The following is a 27,597-nucleotide window of genomic DNA, read 5'->3' as shown; positions in this document are numbered from 1 at the left end:
TCCAGAAGGTTGTAAGTTCAATTCCCAGCAACCACACAGTGCCTCATAATCATCTGTAATGGGATCCAATACCCTCTTCTGGTGTGTCTGAAGACAGCGACAGTGTATTCACACAAAACAAATAAATCTTAAAAATATCAAAAACAAAAAACCAAACCTCAGACCCTTATGGTGCTTTCCTTATTCCCTGTCTTCCACTTACCTGCAAGGTGTAGCCTACAGAAAAAAGCTGTACTAGAAGAAATGACTATAGGAGAATGAGATGAAGGGTTCCTAAGCTATATTGCAGGGGCTGCAGAGAAGGCTCAGTGGTTAAAAATACCTGCTGCTCATGCCGAGGCCCTGTGTCTGGTTTCTACTACTCGTGTATTGGCTCACAACCACCTATAACTCTAGTTCTAGGGATCTGACTTTTTTTTTATTGGAAGGCAGGTCGAGGGAGACAGGGTCCTGGAACTTGCTCTATAGTCCAGGCAAGCTTCAAACTTAAGAGATTTGCTTGCCTCTGCTTCCCAAGCGCTGGGCTGCCTCCACCTCATACAGGCTTTTTAGCCACTATTTAAACCAATCCTAAATTACTGAACTCCAGCATACCATCTCTGGCTCTTCTAAGACTATTTGATATATTTGCAGAAGACAGTGGAAATTCAGGTGGCAGGAGCCAGGAAGGGTGGCTCTTGCCTATAATCTCAGCTATGGGGAGGTTGAAGCAGAAGGTTCACTAGCTTGGACAACATAATGAATTATGGCCAGCCTTTAGCTACAGTGTGAGAATTTGTTTTAAATGGAGAGGAAAAGAAGTCCTAAGGTCCCAGAGGTAATTAGTACATACTTTTATGAAGACAAAAAACAAAACAAACAAAAAACAAAAAGAAAACAAAACAAAAAACCCAACAACGACAACTTGGAAAAAGATTTACTACTACATTTTTCTGGTAACCATGACAAGTTTACCCTCCCCAATTTAACAGCACTGTCTATACCCTGTGAGCTTGTAAGTAACACAGATAAAACACAAACATTTTTATAGCAGATGCAAAGCTGGTCAGTATCCTATGAGATTAATCTAGAATCTGCGGCTGCAGTGGGAAGAAAAGCCTTAGTTTTTCTTAGATAGCTAAGCCTCTACAAAAGAATGAAGAGAAGGACTCTGGCACCACCCTAAGGACAGCCCTACAGAGTATTACTTACGGGCCGTGAGCTCTTTAAGCTGCTGCTGTAGCGTGATAGAGGCATTGTAGGTACGGAACACCTTGGCAGTCAAGCCCTCCATGAGATCCTGAAGATGCTTATTTAGAATACCAGTCTGCAAAAAACCAAGGCAACAAAGAGGATATTGGAACTGAGGTAAACGCCAAATCACCTTTTTCCTTACAGTGAGCACTAGGAGTCACTGTGCCAGTGCTGCCACCATCTGTCAGTTACTGTTCTATCGTTCAAGGAGGAACTTAGCAAAGAGGGAAAATAGTTCCAGAATACAGGACTGTACAGTGCCTTTCTATAAAGTACTTTAATCTTAAGTTCAAAACAACAAATTTGTTCTTTCTTATAAATATCTCTCCTAGTAAAGAAAGCAAGTGAAAGTCTTAGGTCTGTAGCAGAGGCAATGAAGCATTTCACGAAAGGAAGGAAGAAAGAGGGAAAGGTACATGGAAAGCTCAAGTCTCTCTGGCTTTGGTAGTAATCCACAGCACTGCCCACAGGGGGCAGGGCAGGGAGGGGAGAGGAGGGAGGGAGTAAGGGAGGGAGGGAGGGAAAGAGGGAGGGAGGGTCTGCTTCTGGTTACAGGTGTCTGAGTGCCCCAAGGGAGGAAGGATATATAGAATGTCACAGGACAAGCTGGACTGAATGGACAATCCAAATATCCTTTGACAGCTCTTAACACCAGGAGCTTGAGATTGACTTGGACTCAGCCTAGTGCCCTGTGTTTACTCACATTAAGTCGATCGAAAAGATCATCCTCAGGCTGCTTGTTCTCCATAAATAGTTGTAAGTTTTTAAAAACCTAAAAAGTCAAATTATTATTTTAAAAAATTTTAGAAATAATTTCAAACTCATAGTAACTTTTAAAATAGAGAAAAGGCATAAAGGCAACCTATATGTATTATACCCAAATTCTTGCTCTGTATGTGTAAATTTACATAAATACCTAAGTATCAGTTCTGAGCCATTTATGGTACATATTGTAGCCCTTCAGCACCAAATATCCTGGCATCTACTTCCTAAGAACAAAAACACTCCCTTATAGCCAACCTATACTTCCTCTAGTTGCTCAATTTAACTGGTACCCACTGTTATCTAATGGGCTAAAGTAGTAAGTACCTATATGCGCATCTCATGGGCCTACAGAGATGGGCTCAGAGACTGAGAACTGAAAGATTACCATTTTATTCAGTTGGGAAATGGCCTGGGGCTAAGAAAATGCACAAGATGACAAGTGCACAACATAACCAGCAGCTGTTGTGATGTGCTTAAGTCACTAAAGTGGCTGGGTTCAATCTTAACATTGAGTTTGATGTAAAGGCTAACTCTCTGCAGACTCTCTGTTTCCAGAGATGGCCACACATTCCCAGCAATGTAGCAGAGGTTGCCGGGCAGTGCCAAAATGAGGCACACAATACACCAAGCAGTATCTCTCTTCTTTCTTTGAGATCAATTTTACTAGAACCCATCAAAATGCAGAGCATACAAAAGCCCTCAATAAATATTTGCTGAACAAACAAACAAGTAAAAAGAGCCAGCCAGAAGCACAGGCCACATGAACTTACTCGTTTCTCAACTGGGACTTTGTTATAGTATCTGATTGAGTCCTTCCCAGGAAAGTCAAATTCCACCACATACTCCTGTCCATCCAACTCTGGGTGTAGATTGATGTGCTCCACCCTAAGTGAACAGCAACCCACAGTGTCTGCTGTCTCTCCTTCCTCCTTCTCATTGCCTGCTCTCAGAGCGAGCTGTGTAGGAAAGGGAATAGGGATGTTCAGAAAGAGATGAGCATCAGTGAAGAAACATAGACCACATATATGATCTTAAGGAAACCCTAAGCCAGAAGCCTTTAATTCTGTGGATGGAGCATCAGTCTATATAACCTAGAAACTCAGATTCTACAATGTTAGTCCAAGTTCCTCTACTCTATCCTTACAGTAGAGCTATAAAGAAAAAAAAAATTATAACAAGGCAACAAATGAGAACATGTTTTCATGAGAACAGTCAGATTAAAAACTATTATCAATTTTGTGTGAATTCAAACCCTAGTTAAAATATGTGTAAAATGAAAAAAAAAAATCTTTGAGCACTAAAAAACTGACCTCTATAGCAATTTTTCAAACTGCAATTGTCATAAACCACACTTTTGTGCAACTTCTGACTTAATTTTATATAAATTAATCTGTTATGCTGGATTTTACATAAAATAAGTACTTTTGCAGTATAGACTCTGGTCAAAAAGCTTGAGCATCACAGTTATTTAAAAAAAGAACAAACAAACCAATAATGTTCAGTTTATGCAGATCCTCCTGTTACAGAGACTGCTCAATAGCAAACATGCCTCTTTCTTTGTATCCACATCTACTTTTCTTACTGGGCTAAATTTGATTATAAGTCACACAGCACCTATACACTCCTGATCTCTACCCTACACCTGTAAACAGAACTATCCAATGTGGATAAAGAAACCTGTCCCCACCTTATCAATGAAGTACAATGCTACAGCTCTCTGCCGAACTTTCATCTCTTTGGACTTCCAGTCTTCACGATACTGATTTCGGATCTTGTCCACACACTTCTTCAGACGCCGAGCAGTCTCATACTTCTGCCAGTCTTTCTCGCCCTGCAGTGAAGCAACACAATGAATATTCAGAGCTCTGAACCCAAGAACAGGAACCTAAACTTAACCAAAGCTGGAAAAGCATAGAACTAAGAGAAAGTCTAGGGCAGTTAGATAGATAAGAATACGTGCTATTCTACTTTCACATAACTGATTCCTTCCTAATTGCTAAGAAAGCTTTCCAATCTAAAAAGAGGTTCACACTATTGTGAGAATCCCACCAAACATGCCCTAAAACTGACTTCTATCAACATAAAGGATGTAAGCATCCCCATTGCTTCATGAGCACCAGAGCCTTGCTGTGTAATGTATGCTCCATTACCAGTTTTCTGCTATCACAAATACCAGTTTCTGCAAGCACTGAATTCCATTAAATTCAAGACAACCATAGAGTTTCATGGACTTATCAAAGAAACAGAACCCAAGACTACAACATGTAATTACCAAGGAACAGAAAAGCTTCCATGAGTAGGTGTAATTATTCACCATTTTCTCACTTCTGCATTTAAAAATTATCTCTGATTTGACAGAGGGGGAAAATGTTTCTGGGAACACCTTTCTTCCTTTTCTTCTCTTTGGTTTTTCAGGACAGGGGGTTCTCTGTGTAGCCCTAACTGTCCTAGAGCTAACTCCGTAGATTAAGCTGCCTTGAACTGAGAGATCTGCTGGCCTCTGCCTCTAAATGTTGGGATTAAAGGTGTACAAGACATGGTTTCTTTAAAAACAAAACAAAACAAAACGGCTTTTGGCATAAAGTTTGAGCTCTAATCCTAAAGCCCATGAAGTGTCATGAAAATGTTACACATTCTTGGTCTTATAAACCTAACTGAGAACCTAGAGCTGGAGAGCTCACAGGTCTGATGGGTAAAAGAAAGCACTAATGTGATGCTAAGTGGACACAGCATCAGGCCACATATCTCTACACCCCAGACACGGTCCTCATCAGCAGAGTTGTGCAATAGATACCAAGGCTGCAACTGGTTGAAGTACAGAGAACAGAATGTCTGTGAAATATTCAGGCATGAATGGGATCTCTACATCACACAGTCTGACCTCAAGGTTCAGGAAAAGCATGTGATGGAAAGACTTAAAGAGGTACAAGCAGGAAGGACTGGGGTCAAGGTATCTTCTGAACATGGTAAAGCCATTGTACTCAGAACTGCTCTAGTTGCCTGCACAGTATCAAACCAGTCAACATTCCATCATGAAGTGGGGAGGGATACACAAGCCCCAACTCCTAGCTGAGGAGCTATTAACATTTGGGGGCTGCTAGTATGTATTTGTAGTGTTTTCTTTTGAAGTGTGGTACCTGGTAGCTTTCCTATGCCCCATTGGACAGCCCCCACCTATGCATATATGGACACCATGAATTCAACTTAGTGGGTTACTAAAAAGTAAAGACACAAAGTTGAGAAAATGATATGTGTGTGCAGGGAATCTGGTAGTACAGATCTGGAAGGCAGGGAATTGTACATTGAAGGAAATTTAGAAAGACTAAATAAAAAATATTATTAAAACAAAGACAGAAGATCCGGGCGGTGGTGGTGCACGCCTGTAATTCCAGCACTCTGGGAGGCAGAGGCAGGCAGATTACTGAGTTCGAGGCCAGCCTGGTCTATAGAGTGAGCTCTAGGACAGCCAGGGCTATACAGAGAAACCCTGTCTCGGGGAAAAAAAAATACAAAACAAACAACAACAACAACAACAACAACAACAAAAAAAAAAACAAAACAGAAGATTTCTGTTACCACCCTGAGTAGAAACAGACTCAAAAGCAAGGATTAATAATGTCAAGTGAGAGAGATCAGAAAATTCCTCAAGGTGCAAAACTGACCACATAAGAACCTAAAACTCTGGGGCTGGAGAGAGCTCCTGCTGCTCTCTTCTAGAAGATTTGAGCTCAATACCCATATCAGAAGTGACCTGTGACTCCAGCTCCAGGGGAATTTGATGCCTCTCACACTTCAGGACTCAATGCACATGCCACTACATAGACACATGGGATTTAAAGAAAGAGAAATAACCCAAGAATTTCTACTCTTAATTCTTTGATCCTACAACAAAGGATAGGAAGCGATAGTGATTTCTTTTTGTATATTCTTGGTTTCCACCTGAGAAAAAAGGACCTGACCCATGGGACCACATAAAGGCATGGGGGGGTGCATAGAACAAAAAGGCTTACCTCCAGATCTTAACAAATTCTCAGAAAGCAATACTTTTCTGGATGTGCTAAAAAGTTGTCAACATTTCCTCAGACTGTGTGTATACTATTTGTATGGGCTTGTTTGACTTTAAAACAAGAGGTTCAATAACTTATACTTGTCTCATTTTCCAGGAAGCTGGAAATTCTTCTCTAAGTACATCTTGACATTTAAGAGAACAAATCAGAAAAAGTACAATAAAAGCTATCCACCTGATACAAAACAATAATGCACCTCTATCACAATTTCGTACATAAACCACAGCCTCACCTGAAAGACTCACCAAAATACACTACCTAGCCAGTAGTAGACTCCTTTCCCTTCACATGATTGACCTCCTGGAACAAATCAAAGTTTTCTCTAGAACACTAGGATGGGAATCAAGAACAGAAGACACCCTGTGAAGAGCTAATAGGCAAGGGCTAGCCTCCAAATATACTTGTCCTAGTTGCTTTTCAGGGCTAATGAACAGAGCCTATAAAATGATAATAACTTAAAAGCTTTTTGGATTGCTTCTAAAAAATATCCACCTAGGTCTTCTAGGGTGTCACATCAAAACCATCATAGAAGGTCCTTTCCTAACACTGGCAGAGATGTGCTCCCTTAAATTCTATTACAACATCAACACATTACTAATGTGGAGTAGGAAATCAGTTTGGTAACACAAAGGCAGATACTGTAGGACTCCCTTTTCTCTTTCCCTAGTTGGCAACTTCTCCATAATGGAGAGAAAACTAGTTAGTGACAGTTATAAACCAGTGGCCACCATACTTCTTTGAAATGTAGATACTTTTCCACTCAATAATACGGGCAAATGGAGTCAGGGCTGCAGAGCAGCAGGAAATGAGAGTTGTCTTTTAACTCTTCTCAGGATCTGTACTGGGGAGGATACCATTTGCTTCTATACTTTCAATGCGTGAATTAAGACAAACTCAGGCTAGTTGCTCAGACTCACCACTTAGGCCAGACTGTAGGACAAGCCAGGCCCAGCGATCCCTCCTGTCTCCACCTTCCCAGTGCTGGATTTACTAGCAAGTACTACCATGCCCAGCTTTTTAAAAATAATTTGAATTGGCTAAGCAGTTAAAAGCACTAACTACTCTTCCAAAGGATCTAAGTTCAAACCCCAGCAACCACATTGTAGCTCACAATTATCTGTAAAAAGATCTGACACCCTCTTCTTTTAGTGTGTCTGAAGACAGCAACAGCGTACTTACATATAACAATGAACAACTCTTTGGGCCGGAGCAATCAGAGGTCCTGAGTTCAATTCACATGAAGGCTCACAACACTCTGTACAGCTACAGCGTACTTATATACATTCAATAAATCAATAAATCTTTAATAAAAAATAATTTGAATCCCTACATCTTTACTTTTAAATTTTCATACATTTATATAAAAAAAAAATCTATCTTCCATTTTTCCTCAAGCCCTCCCCACATACCTCACCACTTCAAGTTTTTGGTTTTATGATAACTCAGAACAGTTAGTGCCACCCATAAATCCTCCATGTGTGCACTGGCATGGTAGTACTCATTGGAGCATGTGAAATTTATCAGAATCTAGAAAGAAAACAAGGCCTGCAGAGTAGCTCTTGCTAGCTTGGAACTACACTCAGAGATTCTTCTGAGTGTAAAGGCTGTGCCCCCATAGTAGTATTTTAATTAAATGATTGAGTATATTGGACATAGTACTAAGATCTGACAATGCCAGACAAGAATTTATTATACATCTATTCTTATATATTTGAATTATTTCATTAAAATAAAACTCAGAGCTGGAAAAATTGTTCAGCGGTTAAGTGTACTTTCCGCCCTTACTGAGGAAAGAGTTTTGGTTCCTAGCACCCATAAACAGCTCACAACTGTCCCTAACTACCTCTGGTTCAGGGGATCTGAAACCTTTTATTGAACTCTGCAGATCCAAGGCACAAACAAAATATACATGCATTATGCAGGCAAATACAAATACACATAAAATAAAATAAACCTAAAACAACAATAGCACCAACAACCCCCTCCCCTCCAAATCCTACAGCTTGAACCTATGTCTTTATTTAAGAAAGGAATACTTCTCTGGGTAGCAGTACTACCCAGTATTCATGGTGCTGTCAGACTCTTCCCTCTGAAGCCACTGCTGTTCTGCTAGATAATGGAGCCTACAAGACTGCGAGCAACCAACCTCAAGAAGCCACAGGCACTGCCTTCACCACAGGTTGCCAGCAGTCTGACTTCCCAGACCTGTAATTACTACTCTTGGGATCTCATCCCAGTTGTCTCAAGTCAAGCATTCTATCATGAGGTGATTCTAAAGTTTTTCTACTCTATCTTGCAGAAACCTAGAAAAATCCTTACTATGCAGTTATCTAGTTACTGTCTACACTAAGACTGGCTGACAGCTCTGCTCTTGAGGTGCTGCCCTAGCTTGCCTAGCAGGGATCTATCTCACTCTTGTGAGAACTAGTTTCCTGTAATTTTTGCCTACAGGGGGACACCACAACCACATACTTAAAATCTACTCTTTCCTCCACTTTCACTGCCATCACCTACCTTGGTCACTATAGTTCTATAGAAGAACAGCTATCTAGAGGCCTTCTAACTTCCTATTTGTATCCAATACAGGCTGTACCAAGTAGTAGTCAAAACTATCAATTATGTCACCAGTCCAGTCTTGTTTTCTTCTTTACATCTAGGTCAGTAGCTTCCTTTTAGACTTATTTAAAAAAAAAAAAAGAAAGAAAAAGAAAAAAGTTGGAGCTGAAGTCCTGGCCTGTCTGCTTCCACAGGGCCTTTTTCATGTCTCTTACTGCTCAAAGCACTCTGTTTCCCAAACGTGTGAGTTCTTCCTCATGGCAGAAATTTCAAAAGGTCCCATTCTCTCTGTGGAATGCTAATTCCCTTTGTTTTTCTTTCTAGTGGCAAATGAGATTTCTATTCATCTCAGAAATCTAACCTTAAATATTATCTCTGTGGAAAAGCCTTCCTTGAAACTGAGCCAAGATTGAGCCCTGAGGTATACTCTTAAATAGCACTTATACTTCTGTGAAGCAGCATTTATCACTCTTTATATTTATTGGTGTGATAACTGTCATGCTTGCTAATCTTGCTGAAATTGGTAACCTATGTTTAAGACAGCCTTCTATTCAAAGTCCTTAAATGGTTCTCTTCTTGGAACAGAACACAGTCTTCTTTGGCATGTTATTTGAGACTGGCCACAATTTGACAGCAGGATGTCATGGGATTGCATGAGACTGGCAATCTAAATTACATTCTAAGAAGACTGATAGTGTTAACAGCAATCTGATATAGGACTTTTTTAAAAAAAAATTCCCACAGATTAAATTTATTCATGAATATATGCCTATACTGGTTATTAAATGCCAACTTACGTGAAAAAGCTTTTTAACACTAAAATAATACTCATCACAGATTGACAATATTCTGACTATGGTGAATATACAGAGCATATACCATTAATGTGACATTTAGTATATTAACAATATTTTAGAACCACCACTACTTATAAGTTGCCATGTATGTGGTACATGCACATTACAGGGTGTGGTGTGTGTGTGTGTGTGTGTGTGTGTAGGCACACATCTCTGTATAAGCATGAGGAGACTCTCTAGTTTTATTTATTTATTTATTTTTTCCGAGACAGGGTTTCTCTGTGTAGCCCAGGCTGTCCTGGAACTCACTCTGTAGACCAGACCTTGAACTCAGAAATCTGCCTGCCTCTGCCTCCCAAGTGCTGGGATTACAGGTGTGCGCCACCACTGCTCGGCTTCTAGCTTTATTTTTAAAAGATTTTTACTTTATGTTTATAGGTATTTTGCCTGGCTGTGTACCACATACATGCAGAGCCCAAGGACAGAAGAGGGCGTCAGATCCCTTTAGAACTGAGTTGTTCTATGTATGGGTGTTAAGAATATCAAACACTGGCCATCTGGAAAAACAGCCAGTACTCTTAACCATTAAGTCATCTCTTTAGCCCCTCCACCTGATTCAGAAGCTGAAGACCACAATCTCAGCTCAGCTGGCTGGCCAGGGGCTCCTAGTATCTGACTGTATATGTTCCCAACACTGAAGTCACAGGTACGCATGGCTACGTCTAGCTTCATGTCGGTGGAGTAGATAGATGTGAACTCAGGTCACATCTTCTTGCTTTTACAAAAAGTGTTCTTATTTATTAAGCCTCCTCCCCTAGTCTTATTTGACACTTTCTGTGTTACTTTTCACGTCCCTATACCCTCCTCTTTTGGCCATAAGCACCCAAGTCTATTGAGAAGACCTCTTTTAAGTGCTAATTTTAATTTGATTTCCTTTAAAAAAAAAAAAAGTCCATTATGGTGTTAAGAATAACTACTGTATTAAAGGAACAATTACCTTTCTTTTAACACAACTGGATCCTTACACAATTTGCCCACCAAACTACAGATCCATAAAGGAATAAAACCATGGTTTCTTTATCCAGTTCTGTAGTTCGGTAAATTACTCATGGAAGAAAGGAATAATATCTGGATGGTATTTTTATTAAGACACATACATGTCAGACCACAGGGTATAAGCTAGAAAGCATGCAAAATTTACATAGCTTTTTCATCTGTGACTCTCGGATCTTAACAGAAGCTAAATCCTTATAAACAAGGGTTTCAAAAGTCTTTAGCTTCAGACTCTAAAATGGAAAACAGTTCTATAGACTACACAGAGCCAATTTTCTTGGCTGTTTTTGTGAACCTAACGTCTCTTTTGGTTGTAGTTCACATATCCATAGAGTCTGATGGAAGAAGCTTATAAAACTCGTAAGAGCACAGAGTATATAGCTACCTGGATCCCAAGACAGTCCCTCTCAGTAAATGTAACAACTGAAAACAACTGAGTATGTAATATGCACATGGTGGGCTGGCAATATTTCAATCACAAAGTAAAGGAAGCTACTCTGATGAGACATCAGAAAACAAAGTATATAAAGCTCTAGGTTTTATAGTTTGTTTCTATATTTAGAGAAAAATAGTTTCTACATTTTTCACATAAGCCTACTAACCACGTCATCACATCCCGACCTCCAGATAGTAGCACTGACAGTGTAGGCAAGAGCTGCACCTGCGTAATCACTATTACCATATGCACTCACTCAGAACATAATGGGATATCAGAAAATTTCCACAGGTAAGATTACAATAGGACACAAACATAAAACATCTTTTTTTTTTTTTTTGAATTTGGGTTTTCCAAGACAGGGTTTCTCTGTGTAGCTCTGGCTGTCCTGGAACTCACTCTGTAGACCAGACTGGCCTCAAACTCAGAAATCCGCCTGCCTCTGCCTCCCAGAGTACTGGGATTACAGGCATGTGCCACCACTGCCCGGCCATAAAACATCTTTAAATATGAGTTTACCAACCAAGTAATGCTAACCATGAAAGCACTTGCCCTTTAAGGGAAAGGGAAGGCTTTTGATTTGGTAAAATGAGTCTAGAAAGCACATCACAATACAACCAAAGGAAAGATTATTATGTTAGCCCCACCAGTGGGCGTGGCCTATACTTATGCTCACCTTGATTCGTGAACTGGGATTCAGCATGATATATTTGATAGAACCTTGGATATTCTCTGTCCAGGAGACCAGCCAAGTAACCTTATTATCATGTCGGACTTCCTTCCATTTATGTCCAGAAGGAGGAGAAGGAACCTTTGCATCTCTATGAAAAATAATCATGCGAAAAGAAAAGTGAAATGAAAAGTGACAAACCATGTCCCCTCTCATCCTGTCCTCAATTCCGAACAAAAACTTGGGAGACCTACCCATGCAAGCACTACACTGCTCTCACAGATCACTCGTAACACTATGAATAGTCCAAACCACCAGCCACAAGGACACAGCCATGCACCCACTTCTCCCCTACAGATGAACTGTTGTGCTCACTTGCTACAGTTGATGATGATGTCCTCGGGCATGATCCTTCTCTTCAGCATACCCATCTTGGGGTGGTTACCTCGGCCTCGGAAAAGCCCTGGAGGCTCTATCTTGAAGTTGGCAATCCGCTCTCTATGATTATCCATTACACAAAAACCATATTCTTTCAATAATTTTTCATTTTCTTCTTTGATTTTCTAAAATAGACCAAAGAAGTATACAAAATGGATTCAAACTCCTGCATGCTAAGAATTGCATATTTTTATCTCTTACAGAAGAAAAGTCTACAGTAAAGTCTAAAAATCACTCAGAAATGAACTCAAATATAGGAAAAAGTCTAGTGGATTTTAAACATATAAAATAAATTGAAAAAAGATCTATCAAGAATAACTAACTTTAAATAATTAACAGATTCTAAACTTTTGTCTTTTGGAGAACTGCAAACAGAACTGTGAATACCAGTAAACTAAAGCTTCAAAACTTAATCTTCTATTATAAAGGGTATAGATTTATAAACATCATTTATTTTTAGCTTAGCTTAGTTTCAACGATTTAGTCTCATGGATCCCCAGATGTCTTCAAATTCTCTATGTAACTGAGAGTGCCACTGAATTTCTGACAAGAAGTTGTCTCCACTTCCCAAGGGCTGATATTCTAGACATGTACTACCATCACACATGGTTTTATGCAGTGCTGGGGGGTAAATTCATGGTCTCAAATACATTAGGAAAGCCCTGTACCAACTGAGCTACTGTAGCCCCAGTCCTACCTAGGTATTTTTAAATGTGAGCCTTATAAAGGAGAGAAGCCAGGCAGTGGTGGCTCACACCTTTAATCCTAGCACTTGGGAGGAACAGGCAGGCAGATTTCTGAGTTCAAGGCCAGCCTGGTCTACAGAGTGAGTCCCAGGACAGTCAGGACTATACAGAGAAACCCTATCTTGAAAAACAAACAAACAAACAAACAAAAAACCAAAAAAAGTCTAATGCAATATTTTTGTTTGTTTTGTGAAGACATCACAGTTCTTGCTTCCATCACAGAATGGAACTTAATTTGCAGTAATCTGCTTGCCTCATGTCTAGATGCTGAGATTACAGGCATGTACCAACAGATACCTGCCAGTTAGCATAACTCATAAACATATTTAGACTTTACTAAGTAAATCTTTAACACAGAAAAATATAAAATTAATGAATTCAATCTGTGTCACAAGAACCAAAATATTAGACAAAGAACCACTATCCAAGATTTTCTACTTCAGTAGATTCTATCATACCAATTTTTCTTCCTTGCTCATCTGTTTCCGAGCTTCTGATTGCGCTTTGAAATACTGGCTCATCTGTGTAAAGTCGCATTTGCTTAGGTTGGTAATTGTATTTTTTTCGTCATTAGTCATTTCCTAATTGAATGAAAAGGTAAAAAAAAATTAAATATATTAATAAGTCTTCCTATTTCTTCAAAATTAAATCTTTTTTTTCCCCTTTAATCAAAGGTATCTAGAAGATTAGCCAACCTCAGTGACCTTTTCTTCTGGGAAGAGGGGTTTTTCTGTTATAATATTATTTTAATATAAAAATATTTTTAGTGATTTATCATAGAGAAAAATTACTTTCCTTTTTTGGCAATCTTTGACAAAAATACACTCACAAGGATATAAATAAACACCAATGCAAGAGACATATATTAATCAATTACTTTAGCAATAAAGAGTAATACTTTACTATTCCCATGGAGAACAACTACTACTGCTCTTATTAAATCTGACTTTACAATGTCTTAGATGATGCATTTTGATTCAGCCTTTATTCACAACTATCCAAATGGAGAACAATGGTATTTTTTATATAGGCTAACATAGTATAGGTAGGTCACCAGGGATCAAGACAGAATAGGTGGTCAGACTAACCCTGTGCAAAGGCATCAGAGGACAATCCCTTCAGAAACAATGTTTCCTTTTCGCAACTGGAATTGAGGTTTTCTGTTTAACCTAATCTGATAAACTCCTTCCTGCAGTCACATGAAAGCTGAGAGAAAGGATATATTCTTGTTTAACAAAAACCCCACTAAAATATTAAGGGACAAAAGATATACATTAAATTATATTTTGCATTTTCTAAAACAATGAAGACATTAACAAATGGGCTACACCTCCCAGTTAGCACTTTTGTAAACTATTAAGATATGAACTCATGGACCACAATACCTTTCTCCAATCTTTAAAGAAATTTTTCCTGAATATTTCCTTAGTAGTATATTCATGGTCAAGCATTTTTGCAAAGAATGTAGCTACTTCTTCTGCTTTGGGACTCAGCTTCATAACTTTACCTGAAGGAAAAAAACGGTTCCAAGGAGTGAGGCACAATATTCACATTCTATGTGCATTGAATCCTGGAGAGGTCATTGCTGATGGCTTACCTTTCCAAGGTGTACAAAGGTCTGTTGACACACAGTTATAACAACAGAGTCACATACTGTTATATAACTACTTATAAAATTTCTCCTTCTCTTTAGTAGATATTTACCTGGGTCTTTTTTTGGAGACTATGCCAGTTAATTGTTCCCAGGTGCCTGCTCAGGACAGGGATGACCTGGGGAAGGCCCAGCCACTCTTCCTTTTCCTTTCAGCAAGCAGGGTCCTTTACACCTCTTCAATGGTTTTTAAAAATCAAATCCTCAGGACTCCTGCCACTGCTAAGCTAAGCAGCCTCTGTTCAAGAAGGGGAGGAAAGGATAGGGGCAGGGAGTGGAAGAAAGGAATTGTGGGGAAAAGAAATAGGCATCTTTCTTCTTCAAAGTTACGTGGGTGGAATATGAATAAAAATAAATATTCATAGCAGGCAAGCCCAGATTTCCCATATAAAAAGCCTAAATAAAACCTTCTCTAGAACCTTGCTACTCAAGAAGTGTACACACCAAAAGCATCACAAGCAAATTTGTTATAAATACCAAGTTTTGGGCCTCAATCCTATACCTAGAATCAAAAACTGCATTGTGTGTATATGTGTGGGGTTGTATGTGTGCAACAGTGCCCACGTAAGGTCAGATTCTTAGGTGGCAGTCCTTGCCTTCCATCTTATTTTAAGATAAGGTCTTTTTGTTCACTGCTATATATATATATAGTAGCTGGCACAGACTCATCCAATTCTCATTTCCACTTTCCCTCTCACCATAGGGACGGGCTACAACTACAGACAAGTATGCTACTTTAATGTGGTTCTAAGGAAACAACCTTAAGTCATCAGGCAGGTTCAGAAAGTACTTTACCCACTGAGCCATCTTCACAGCCAGAAAAAGCACTTTTGGAGCACTAGTGTATGCAGAGTGAAATACAGGTACACATAAGAGTGCATCCGAAACAATGGAAACAGCACCAGGAACTCACTTCTTTCAGGAAAGTCCAATCAGTCCACAGCATGAAGTGAGAGTGGATCTGTCTGGACAGCATGTACATATATGTAAAGACTGCTCTAAAAAAACCATTCACAAGGAAAGCCACTAAACTGATTTAATAAATCCTTGGAGGTGATCTTGTGTTCCTCAGACAGATCATAACTGGCAGTGAAAAGTACTTAATATACCAAATATTCAAAGAGAATATTGCATTCCTAGGGGCTATTCCTATCTTTTCTCAAAAAACCAACTTTACAATATTATACGGAAAACAATTTATGCCATAATAGCATTTAGCTGTATTCTAAATGAGATTAATATAATCTCACAGCACAATTATGTAAGTACTAATAGTAATTCAAAAGGATTCACATTTATTACAGAAATCTAAAATTTAACCAGAAGCCTACTCATTGTAAAATGGCATCTTATCTTATAATGGGTAGTATTGCTCAACCAGACTGTATAAAACATAGGGAATTCCTCACAAAACTGACACTTGTGCTATAGGCAGATAATCAGCCTGGAAGACACAACTGGTGGTGTAGCTCTTCCTCAGCCCATTCAAGATTCTAAGTAAGATGTTTCCTGCTTCTCCCCATCCCCACTCAGGTCTGGACAAGAGTTGCCAGCAAAACAGCAACATGATTCAAATATAATGGAGAATATAATCAAACAAACAAAGGGACAAGGTAGAACTAGCTTATAATTATAGCATTCAGAAAGCTGAGAAAGGATTGTGCATTTGAAGCTATAGGCTACAAAATCAGCATCTCAAAACCAAACAAAAAATAAAAATAGATAAGGAAATTTAAATGAATGTGTTCCCTGGTATATTTCACATCAACTGAATATTCAGTAGTGTTCTTATTTGGGGTGGGATGCCTCCAGACTGCAGTGGCTTTACCCCACCCAGTAAAGCTACTTGATTTGTTTTAAATGGGCTGTGGAAGGATGAAGTAACAGCTCCTACAGCAGGAGTGGAGGAGGGTTCCCAGCAATAGTAGTACTTTATGGAAAAGGCTGAGCTCCTAGAAATGGAAAGAAACTGTTGAGTCAGAGTTGAAATGGCAGGTCCTTAGCAGAGGCTGCAATTCTGTGTTTCAGCCAACTCGTGTCCTATGCAGAGGTGGCCGGAGGGGGGAACTCCAGGGCAAGGCCTGCCTACAGGTACTTACTTACCAGTTTGCACTAGTAAGTCAAACACTATTGACTTATTGTGCCTGAATTTTATAATCAAAGGGAGTAAATCCCAGGAGGAACAACAGAGAAAAGAAAATAAAGGAAGGGACCACAGTCAACAATAAACTCTTTTCCAGGCATTAGTTTCCTATACTGAAAAATAACAGAATCCCCATGATAAAAAAATCTACTTTCTATTATCACCTTGACTTTCACAGTGAGGCTTTTCCACAAAGTGCTCTAAAGTTAATGAGACCAGATCAGGCTACAGAATACAGCAGTTGTCTTTTTCAGGGTCTTAGGCCTCTTCTCTTCACCAGGAAGTTTAAATTCAGTATTTTCATAAGTCTCCAGAAATGGCCCAGTATGTAAGGTGTCTTATACTTTCTGATCAAACTGCTTAGCTAATCTAAACATTTGCCAGTCAGACCACCAAGTGGTTTAAGTCACTTCCTATTTAAGTGGTTTAAGACTTCCTAAATAGATTAAATCAGTAGTCTCTATCTGTCTGGGACTTGGGTGTCTAAACACAAGCATATTCAATATAAACACATTTTCCTGACTTACAGAATGAGCCTTTTGGAAAATACTAGTTGAACATCACTTTTCCAAACATGTGAAACCAAAAGTGCTTAGATTTTCATTTTTTTCACCTGAAGATCTTGGAGAAAACTACATGTGTGTGCATGTTCATCTGTGTGTGTGTATGTGTAAAAACAATGTATCAGGTTGGATATGATTAATAAGGTAATCAGTGCCCCATCACTCAGGAGGCAGAGACAAGTGGATCTCTGAGTTCAAAGCCAGCTAAGACTATATGATGAGACCTTATCTCAAAAAAAAAAAAAAAAAAAAAGAGAGAGAGAGAGAAAGAGAAAGAAAATATCTTAAAGGATGAGACCCAGGTCAAAATTCATTTGTTTCATATACATATTTCAATTATTAGATGCTAATAAACCTATCTCATCCTAAACCCACAGATATCTATGCTCCTAAAGCCATTGCTAGTGGTCAAAGAGATGCACCAAATAGCTCTGAATGGTTGCTACCAGCTACTTCCCAGTAGCTTTGCTGTACAGTGTTAGTTCCTGTTAGAAAATACATTCATTTGATTCAGAAGCACCCAGTCCTACTTCTCATCTATTAAACTGCTGGATCTTAAATACATATAGGGTTTGAGAAACAACTCTAGCATCTCTGGACAGAACTCTAGGAATAAAGGAATTAGTTGGACATTACTACTTGATACACTGTCAGTCAAAGAATTGTGAGAGACTACTCTCAAATCCCTCAACCCAAGGACAAAAACACAGATGTGTAACTCTCAGACATTTTGGAAAGTTCCAAGAGACTCAGGGAGGCCAGATAAGGTGACATATGCCTCAGGAGCAGACAGGTACATCTACTGAATTCAAGGACAGCTGATCTACATTATCAAGTTACAGGCCAGGCAGGGCTACACAGTTAAAAATATCTCAAAAAATAAAAATAAGAGACCTAGGCAGAGCAATTCTTTAAAATTCACCTATTACAGGAACAGTTACACTACATACAGTGACACAGCTTATGATTCCTGCCTAGAGGCTGAATGACGGCAGCTAATCCTTTGCTAATAGTGATCTAATGATAAGCAGCTTGCTGGCATATGGTATTATCACTAAGTGCTACTGTTTGAATGAGAACAACCCCACAGAACAGAACAGAACAGCTTCCTACTGAGTGCAGATAAAAACCTTCGGTGTGTAGGCTATAGGCAGCTGTGAGCCACATAAAGTAACCTTTTTAGGACTATAGATAAGACATTAACATCCACCTTTTTCATATTTTTCAAGCAGCAAAGGGGTCCTTTATGATTTAAACACGAGATTCCTTTTCCCAAACCACACATAGACAATAAAATAAAGTAACTAGATAGGACTGTACAATACAGGCAGTGTCCTCATTTTCTATCCCTGAATAGAAACAAACCTTTCTTAGCCAAAATTCAAACAACCTGAAACAACTCACCATCATAGTAAAACTTGACACCCTCTGGCAGAGGCTCATATGGTGGAGCAAAGACAGGTCCTTTATGTTCTAGGAATTTCCATTTGATGCCTTCTGGATAGCGTTCTTCTTCCCACCTTTCAAAAACAAGGCACAAGCTCATTAAGAGATCACCTTGCTTAATAAAAAGATCCTCACTTATTAAATGCCAAAATAATTAACTAGCCAATTGGTGGTACGCATTCAAAGGCTGTGTTTCACTGAAAAAGGGAGCAATTTCAAGCAAGATGAAAGAATATGGTAACTAAAAAGAATTTCCTTTCAACAGTTTCAGTTTAGAGATACTAAGTATTAAAAGAACATGGCAATAACTATGGAATATAAAAATTGGGATAATTGTTCTACTTTGGTACGCTAACAATATGCCATAGTGGTACACGTGAAAGAGGCATTACTAAACTGATGGCATGAGGGTAAAAATTAAGGAGAAAGCAGCCCTATTTGAAAGTACAAAGCACAACCAGACAGGGCTCCTTTAGTTCCAGCATTCAGAAGTCAGAGGCCAGCAAAAGCCCGAGTTCTAGAACAGCCAAGGCTACATAGTAAGACCTTGTCTCAAGAAAACAAGACAAAGACAAACAAGCAAACAAAAGAATTGCAAAAGGACTGAGAATAGTCTGAGATACACTAAGTTTAAGGCACTTCTGAAATACACAGATCTAGTAGACATTTGACAAAAATCTAAATAAACTGCAGAGTAAATAGCTTTCTAAAACATTTTATTTAAAAAAACTGAGCATAAAAAAACATTTAACTGCAGAGATATATATATTTATTATATTTCTATTTCTACTCATCACTTCAAAGTTGTGGATGTGAAAGTTCAATACATATTTCAGCAATTATCTTTATAAAATTGATTTTATATGTAACTATAACACATTATCAGTTCTAAAAAAACCTAATTTTTAGTGTCATTTTAGTATTTACTCTGATTATAACTTCACCAATGAGATCCAGTATTTTACAGGTACAGATCTACTGAAGGATTGGTCATTGCATTTGGATGTTTCTAACACACCCTTTACACTGATAAACAGACCTTAACACCCCCTCAGAGTTTGAACTGAATCCATTTGATATACAAACTACTTTTATATTTCTCAAACTCTATCTTTACTGCTACTTCTAAACAAAGGGAATTTTATGGATTCCTGTTCTGGTTTGGGTTTGTAGTTGTCTTATGAGACAGGGTTTCTCTATGTAGCCCTGGCTGTCCTGGAAATAACTCTGTAGACCACACTGGCCTTGAACTCAAGAGATCTGACTGCCTCGGCCTGAGTGCTGGGATTGTTGTGATATGTTCTGCTATTAATTAGTTCCATTAATTCCATGTCCCATATTTTAAACATTCAGAATCAGAATAAGAATTAAATGAATCCTTTAAACTGTAACAATACTGTTATATAAAACTATAGTCAACATATATTGGCAAGTCATTTTTAACAAGAATTATGATCATTTTATGGTTAGAGATGACAGATTTTCAGCCCTGGAGTTTGCAGAAAATGATAATGGGCAAGTCCTTTATACTATTTACAAAAGTTAACTCAATATGAACCAGAAAATTAAAATTCTAAATATAAAAGCTAAAGCTCATTTGGACATTAGGAGAAAATAAAGGGGAACAGGTTCATAACATTGAATTTGGCAGTGATTCCTTGGATACAATAAATATAAAACAGCAGCAAAACCACATATAAGTTGGGCTAAATAAAAATTTTAAAAAATACCTGTGGATCAAATAGAATATTCAAGAAATAAGAGAGAATAAACTCATGAAGAAAGAAAATAGCTCAAAGTTAAAAATCTTATAAAGGGCTAATATAATACACAAAGAATTTCTTATTGGGCATAATGGAATTGGCTTACAGTTCCAGTAACTTGGGAGGCTAAAGAAACAAACAAACAAAAAAACTTGAGCCAGGAACCCAAGGCCAGCCTGCAGTAAGGACAAACAAACAGAAGAAAGCTGAGTATTGGCAGAGGCACCTTCCTGTCTTCTACAAGGGATATACCATTCTCTTCAAGTATACAAAGATTCCAATTTCTCTATTTCTGCCCCCACCAACACTTCTTTTTGTTGCCATCTTAATGGATGTGTATCTCATTACAGCTTATTTATTAATAAGACGACAATTTTTATGTATATTTTAAATATATATTTAAATTACATTGTAAGTACTTAATATTTTCTTTTTTTTTAGGTAAAGATTTTATAAAGTCTGAGACCTAGGGGGAACAATAAAACTTTCTATAATCAACAACCACTTTACAGATAGAACGTTACTATACTAGCTAATGACAAAGGCCCAGATGCAGAAACTACCTGATCATCAAATCTACTACTCTCCAATCAGAGAAAATGTTTGCAAGCATGTGAAAGCCTCTGCAAGTGACCCATCTGTTTTAACAGTCACAGCATAACTGTGGAGGAGTCAAAATACCATGTTTCCCCTTATATTCTTGCCATCAACTCCATTGTTTTGAAATTAAGATTTCAAACCATGTCTTAACAATTTCTTCAAATTCAACATGGTTTTTCTTCAGGACAAATAACAACTTCCTTACCATTTAAGCCAATTAAAAGATTCAATGACTCACTAAACATAAAACTTCAGTTTAAACAGAAAAATGTAAACTATCCAAATATATTAGTATTATTGGAGTCACAGGTATTACCATACAAATAAAATTGTAGTGTTAGCCTTCTAACACTCCAACACCAGCACCAATTAAGAGGGCTAGGCTTATAAAGTTAGGTTGTTTTATTTTTAAAAAAAAAAACAAAAACAAAAACAAAAAAAAAAAAACCATTTCCTTGGAGAAAGTTCAACAGTCTAAAAATGAATATAAGCAGAAAAGTAGGCCTACATGCTTTCTCAAGTCAAGGTCTCCTGGTATTAGCAGGTATCTTACAATAGACTATAAGATTTATGAAAAATAATGATTTGTAGATAAAAATCTAAAAATCTGGAAGCTGTCTAGAATGAAGATTAAACTCTGATTTTTTGGTTTGGTTTTATTTTTGAGGCAGGGAGTAGTCTTAGCTGTCTGGAAACTAACTATGTAGAGCAGAATGGCCTCTAACTCACAAAGATCCTCCTACCTTACTCAATATTGACTCTCCACCTAGTTTTTGAGACAGTTTTTCTCATTGGAAGCTGGAATCCAATGACTGATATAAACAGGAGTCAGGGAGCCCTAAAAATGTACCCTTCTCAGCCTTCCCAGCACAAGAATTTTGAGCACACAGGTGACAGGAATCAAGCTCAAGATCTTGAGCAAGTACTTTATCAACTGACTCCTAGCCTGAATTTTATAAGAATTTATTATCTATTTGTCTGTGCAAGTATGGGAAGGAGAGGGGCAAGAGTGTCCACAAAGGCCAGAAACACTGGATCCCCTTAAACTGGAGTCACAGGAGACTGTTGTGTGTCTGATGTGGCTGAGAACTGATCTCTTCTCTGTAAGAACAGCATTATTCATCTGAGCCATCTATCCAGCCCTAGTTTATTTTTTAATTGCATAAAACTGTCTTGTGTAGAGCACTTTAGGTTTCAAACACAAACATTTATCAGCTTGTGTGTGTGCATGCACAGAGCCACAGTACACAAGAGGCAGTCAGAAGACAATTTGCAGGAGTTGGTTCCCTTTCTACCATATGTAGATCACTCAGGTGATCTGGCCTGGCAACAGGTGCCCTTAACCATTGAACCAATGAGCAATCTCACTGCCTTAAAATTTCCAACTTAAAAAAAAAAAAAAAAAATCAAATTAACAAAAACTGTCTGGGACATGTTAATGGCCCAGAAACTAAAGGTAATTTTTTGTTGATGTTGTTGTTTGGTAAACCTGGCAACCAGAGTTTGATCTCTAGCATCTACATATAGGGGGTAGGAAGGAGAAGAACAATTCCAAAAAAGGTTGTCCTGTGACCTTCACACACTCAACCCACATACATTATTGTTTTTTTACCCCCTCAATAAAATTTTAACTGTTTACAGATATGTTTTTGGGAAAGTATGGGATCACATGCGTGTATTCTCATGGTAGTGCACATGCTTGTGCACCCACACGTGTTTATGTGTGTCTATGCAAGAGATAGATGGTTAAGGGTCTTCCTCATTGCTGTCTACCTTATTTTTAATAATAAACAGGTTCTTTAACTGAACACAGGATTCATGAATCTAGCTAGGCTGTCTGGCCAGCAAAGCTTCAGAAATCTGGCTGTCTCTGCCTCCTCAGCACAAGGATTACAGATGTGTCCTGCTGTGCTCTGCTTTTTACTTGGGTGCTGGGGATCTTAACTCAAGACCTCATACATGTACAGCAAGCAACTGGTCTGTTACTCCAGCCTAAAATTTTCAATTTTGACATGTCAAGTTAGTCTTTTCATTATATTTGTTATATTTTGCTTCAAAAGATCCCTGCTTTTTTTTTTACAATTACACAAGCATTCACCAAGAATGTACCTTTGCTGTTGCTTTAACAAATTGGCAGTTTTATGAACATGATTTATAGAAAAAGAAAAATAGAACTCCTTATGTAGTAAATACATTTTTAACAGCAATAATGAACTGAGCACTTCAAAAAAACATAGGGAAGTATGCTGGTAATTCTCAACATAAGGACAGAATGTATGATGAAGATAGGTACACTTAGCCTGATTTAAACATTACATAGAGTATATATACATTGATATACATACTACTACTACATTGATATTATACTACTACTAGGTACAATTTGAATTGAATGAATGAATGCATTTAAGTCCCTTCTATATATAGGCTAATTCTACATCAATTCTATTCAAGGAGAAGAAACTAGTTTTGAGATCCACTAGACTTAGAGCTAGTAAATTACTAGAATCTGAAAACTTATCTGCTCTTCTAAAGAGTCTGTAAGTACTTCTCCATCAAATGTCAGGCAATTAACCTTAATATTTCAACTCTTGTTTAATTGGGCTGCACAATGAAAGTGCTGCTATCTTAACCCAGTGCTGAGATGTTACCATTTCCACTTCTGTTCCTCTTCCTTTTTCGGCTTCTTTTTCTTATTATCTGGCTCAGCAACTTTTTTATCTTTATCTTTAATCTTGGGCTTTTTAAGTTTGCCATCCTACAAAGAAACAGACAGAAAGCACTTAAGTCAGAACTGATTACACACCTGGATGCTGTTTTTGAAAGCCGCTAGGAAGAAAAACTATTAACAAAAAAGGCTGGAACTGGAGAAAATCTCATATCTAATTCCTCCTCGCCATCAAGGAAAAAATTTATAAATTTTACAATTGAGTCAATACTCCCCCCAATCCCTCTAGCAAACAATTCTTCAGGAATACCACATGGGGAAAGCCTGGGGAACTAACAGTAATCCCAGGGTATTTTCCTCATTTACTTTAATATGTGTACATCTTTAATCTCTACAAATCTAATAAAGTATAGAAGACATGCAATAAAGTTTTAGTATTTGATCTGAAAGGGAATTCTGTGACTCAGTTACTATTGCTTATATACACAAAGAGAGTATTCTCAACTGGGAACTGTTCACAGTGGCAAGATGAAAGAACACCAGTCAAGCATGATGGTGCACAACTATTGATTCTAGCACTAAGGAAGCTGTAGCAGGACTGTCACCATGCATAGAAAGAGCATACAAAAAAAAAAAAAAAAAAAAGCCAGGCATAGTGGTGACTCACACCTTTAATCCCAGTAACAGGGAGGCAGAGGCAGGTGGACCTCTTGAATTTGAGGTCAGCCTGATCTACAGAGTGCCAGGACAGCCAGGGCTAACACAGAGAAACCCTGTCTTAAAAAAAAAAATCAAAAGAAACAAACTTTACTTTGATTATTTTACTTTACTGTTAGATTAGAGTCTGTTTACTTCAAGGATTCAGGTCCTGAGAGGCTAAATATGCTCCACACCCACAGTCATGCTCTAAGGAAATACTAAAATGACTCAGTGGATTAAAGCAACAATATATGAGAGGCAAGGCTAGGAGAGAGGTAGGACAGGAATTGGTAGAAAGGGAACAAGGGATGAAGTTTGAGGTTGAGAGTACCCTGTCTTTGTGTGTCTAAACAGCAGTAACTTAGTGACAGGAGTTCAAGGCCAGACTGCGTCACAAAGTGAGATTCCATCTTAAAAATACAAAATAGGCTGGGGGTAGCATATACCTTCACTCTTAGTATCAGGAGACAGAGGCAGAGGGATTGTTTTGAGTTTGAGATCAACCGTGGGTATGTTATGTGTATATGTATGAAACTCTAAAACAAACTAACAAAAAAGCTTCAAACCTAAGATTAAAATTTACCATCAAAAAAGACAAATCCAAAACACACATCCCAGGAAAAAATGTGACTCAACACATGAAGAGCCAGACTCAACAGAATCTAATTTCTTCTAGAGAATTTCTACTTTGATCTACATTTTCAGCATCGCATGAGGCTTTACTTGGTAAGTTTTATATAGCAATGAAAGATGACTTATGGAATGGCACAGCTAGAAACTATTTGGTTTCCTCTCTTCCAGCCATAATCAAGATAGTTCTGAAATCAGTTTGACATTTGATCAAGGTTATATAGCTGTTGCTGAGCATAATGAAACCCTAATATGATACCCTAAGTATATTTTGAAATCAATCAAACAAACAAAAACCAACAGAATAAGATGAGTGAAAATAGCTAGAGAACAACATCCTGTGAGCCTGTAATAATATAGTAATCAAAGCAAAGATAAACAGGTCTTTAAGCTACAATTTTAAGGACAAAATGCAAATGCTATACTATTAGATTATAAGTAGCTATGAGGAATACAAGTGTGCAAGCAGAAGAACAGCAGTGGTGGCTTCTGTCTAAAAATCCCTGTAGTCAAGGGTGAGGTAGGAAGAAGGCTTGCCAGGAGGCTGGCAAGGCCAGCCTGTGTCACAGAGTAAAGCCTACAAAAGTAGGCTGGGGGTAGTATACACCTTTAATCTTGATTGGGTGGCAGAGGCGCAGAGATCTTTTTGAGTCTGAAACCAATCTGGTCTACACAGGAATCTCCAATTTTGCCAGGACTACACAGAGTGACCCATCTCAAACAAAACAAAAATAAGAAACTAGAGAGGTGGCTCAGCACTTAAGAGCACTGACTCTTCTTGCAGAGGCTATTTGGTTTGGTTTGCCGCATTCATAGTAGTTCACAATCATCTGAAACTCTAATTTCAGAGAGCTGATGTTCTCTTCTAAGTTCTGCAGGCACCCAACACACACATGGTACACGTGGGCAAAATCTCATTCACAAAGTTTTAAAATCTTAACAAAAAGAAAAGAAAAAGGGGGGGGGGCAGATGTTAATAGCACTTGTTATTGCAGAGGGGACTAGGTTTGGTTCCCAGAATCTATATGGTGGCTTAAAACCAACTAATTCCAGTTCCAGGGGATTGATGCCCTCTTTCTGGTTCATGTGAGCCATGCATGTGGTGAACACACATATTCATAGGAAAAATACATACATAAAATAAAAATAAATCTGTAATAAAAGTAAAAGTAAATAAAAATGTTTCATATGCTTTGATGGTTAATCTTCATACTCAACTGCAAAGGCTTGTGGAACCACAGGAACACAGCTCTGAGCCATGATGGTAGAATGCATTTTGCTAGAAATGCTTAACTGAAGATGGACAATCTGGAAACTCAGACTGAATTGGGGAGGGGGGTTAATAGAATAAGAGCAATTCACTACTCTATTCCCTAAGACCATCTACGTCATAATCTTGATACCATACATGTATACCCTGAAAGATTATAGCCTCAAACCGTAGTCAAAAAAATGAGCCTTTTTCCTAGAAGTTGATTTTGTTACAAAATTTGTCACAACAATAAGTAACTACTACAAGAAATTTGTACTGAGAAGTGGAGCTGCTGCTCCACCCAGCCAGGTGGTTTGTAAAACTGTTGAACAGCTTTATGGATCCATTTGAATATAGAAGTTTCAGGCCTGTGAAATGGACAAGCCCTAGAATGCTGTAAATAAAGATTGATGGGCCATACTGGTGGGAATGCGGAAGACAAATGCTGACAGAAATACAACTTGTGAGGGGCATAAGATTACATGAGGGACTAGATAAGCATCTGTTACTATCATATTTAGGAAAATAATCTGGCTATATTCTGCCTGCCTTCTGAAAACATCAGTAAGGTCAAGTAAAAAATAATAGGATAGGGTTTTGGTAGAAGAAATTTCAAAACAGTATAAAAAGAAACTACGGCATCATTCCCACTTACTGCTTAGTCAGCAGGGAAAAAAAATGTGTAATTTCACCCACAAAGTAGAATGATCAAAAATGTTAAGTTGCAGCTAGAGGAGGTGCAGTCAAAGTAACTAACCAGTAAGAAGATGACACCATATAGGAGAAATCTACTACTTTGCACAGGAACAGTATCAGTTTCCCTCTTAAAAACAACTGTACCAGACTCAGCAACACAGAGGCCTAACAAATGTGTAGAAGGGTCCAGATTCTACAGTTTGAAGCAGAGCCTGCCAATTTTGTGGGAGTGCAAAAATCCAAGTCACAACATCATAAAGGCTTACACCAAGGGCCCAGAAACTAAGGCCAATATATAGCAGGGTTGGATTCCTTAGAAAGCTCTAAAAAACATTAAGTGAAACCATAAAAGTAAAGCCCAAGACTTAATGCAGCCTTAGGATATTGGAGATGCTAGAATCATAGGGCCTCCACTGAAAAAGGTGCAGGCACAGAGTAGGTAGCCAAGAGACAGTCTATATGTGCTGCAGGTTACAGTACAAGAGAGATGAGGGTACCCAAGCCTACTGGAGTCTGCTTGCTACTAAAAACGGCGGATGACAGACATGGAGCTGTATATGCTTTGGTGTTTGCTTTGCTATACTTCACTCTTGCTTCCATCTGATCTTTCCTTGCTCTGTCCTATTTCTCTATTTTGAAAAGGTACTGTTTACTTTGTGCGCTTGTAATTTGAGTGTAATTTATTTTTGATTTCACAGGAACTCAGAATTAGATTTCCTTGAATC

At 38.2% G+C, this 27,597-nt stretch overlaps 1 protein-coding gene across 1 annotated transcript in view; it reads right to left on the bottom strand.

Annotated features, from left to right (window-relative positions):
* The window catches only part of Top1 (DNA topoisomerase I), an 80,748-nt gene that overhangs the window by 7,396 nt on the left and 45,755 nt on the right, over positions 1 to 27,597 (bottom strand). The window contains exons 8-17 of the mRNA XM_052184172.1: positions 23,579 to 23,685; positions 18,523 to 18,638; positions 14,147 to 14,268; positions 13,220 to 13,342; positions 11,953 to 12,140; positions 11,584 to 11,728; positions 3,686 to 3,829; positions 2,769 to 2,954; positions 1,937 to 2,005; positions 1,192 to 1,306 (exon numbers count right to left, since the gene is read on the bottom strand). Coding sequence (XP_052040132.1) covers positions 1,192 to 1,306; positions 1,937 to 2,005; positions 2,769 to 2,954; positions 3,686 to 3,829; positions 11,584 to 11,728; positions 11,953 to 12,140; positions 13,220 to 13,342; positions 14,147 to 14,268; positions 18,523 to 18,638; positions 23,579 to 23,685 — 1,315 coding nt within the window. The remainder of the gene's footprint in view (positions 1 to 1,191; positions 1,307 to 1,936; positions 2,006 to 2,768; positions 2,955 to 3,685; positions 3,830 to 11,583; positions 11,729 to 11,952; positions 12,141 to 13,219; positions 13,343 to 14,146; positions 14,269 to 18,522; positions 18,639 to 23,578; positions 23,686 to 27,597) is intronic.

The sequence above is a fragment of the Apodemus sylvaticus genome, chromosome 5 (assembly GCF_947179515.1).
Source record: "Apodemus sylvaticus chromosome 5, mApoSyl1.1, whole genome shotgun sequence".
Classification (NCBI taxonomy): domain Eukaryota; kingdom Metazoa; phylum Chordata; class Mammalia; order Rodentia; family Muridae; genus Apodemus; species Apodemus sylvaticus.
This window is presented reverse-complemented; position numbering and strand designations above follow the sequence as displayed.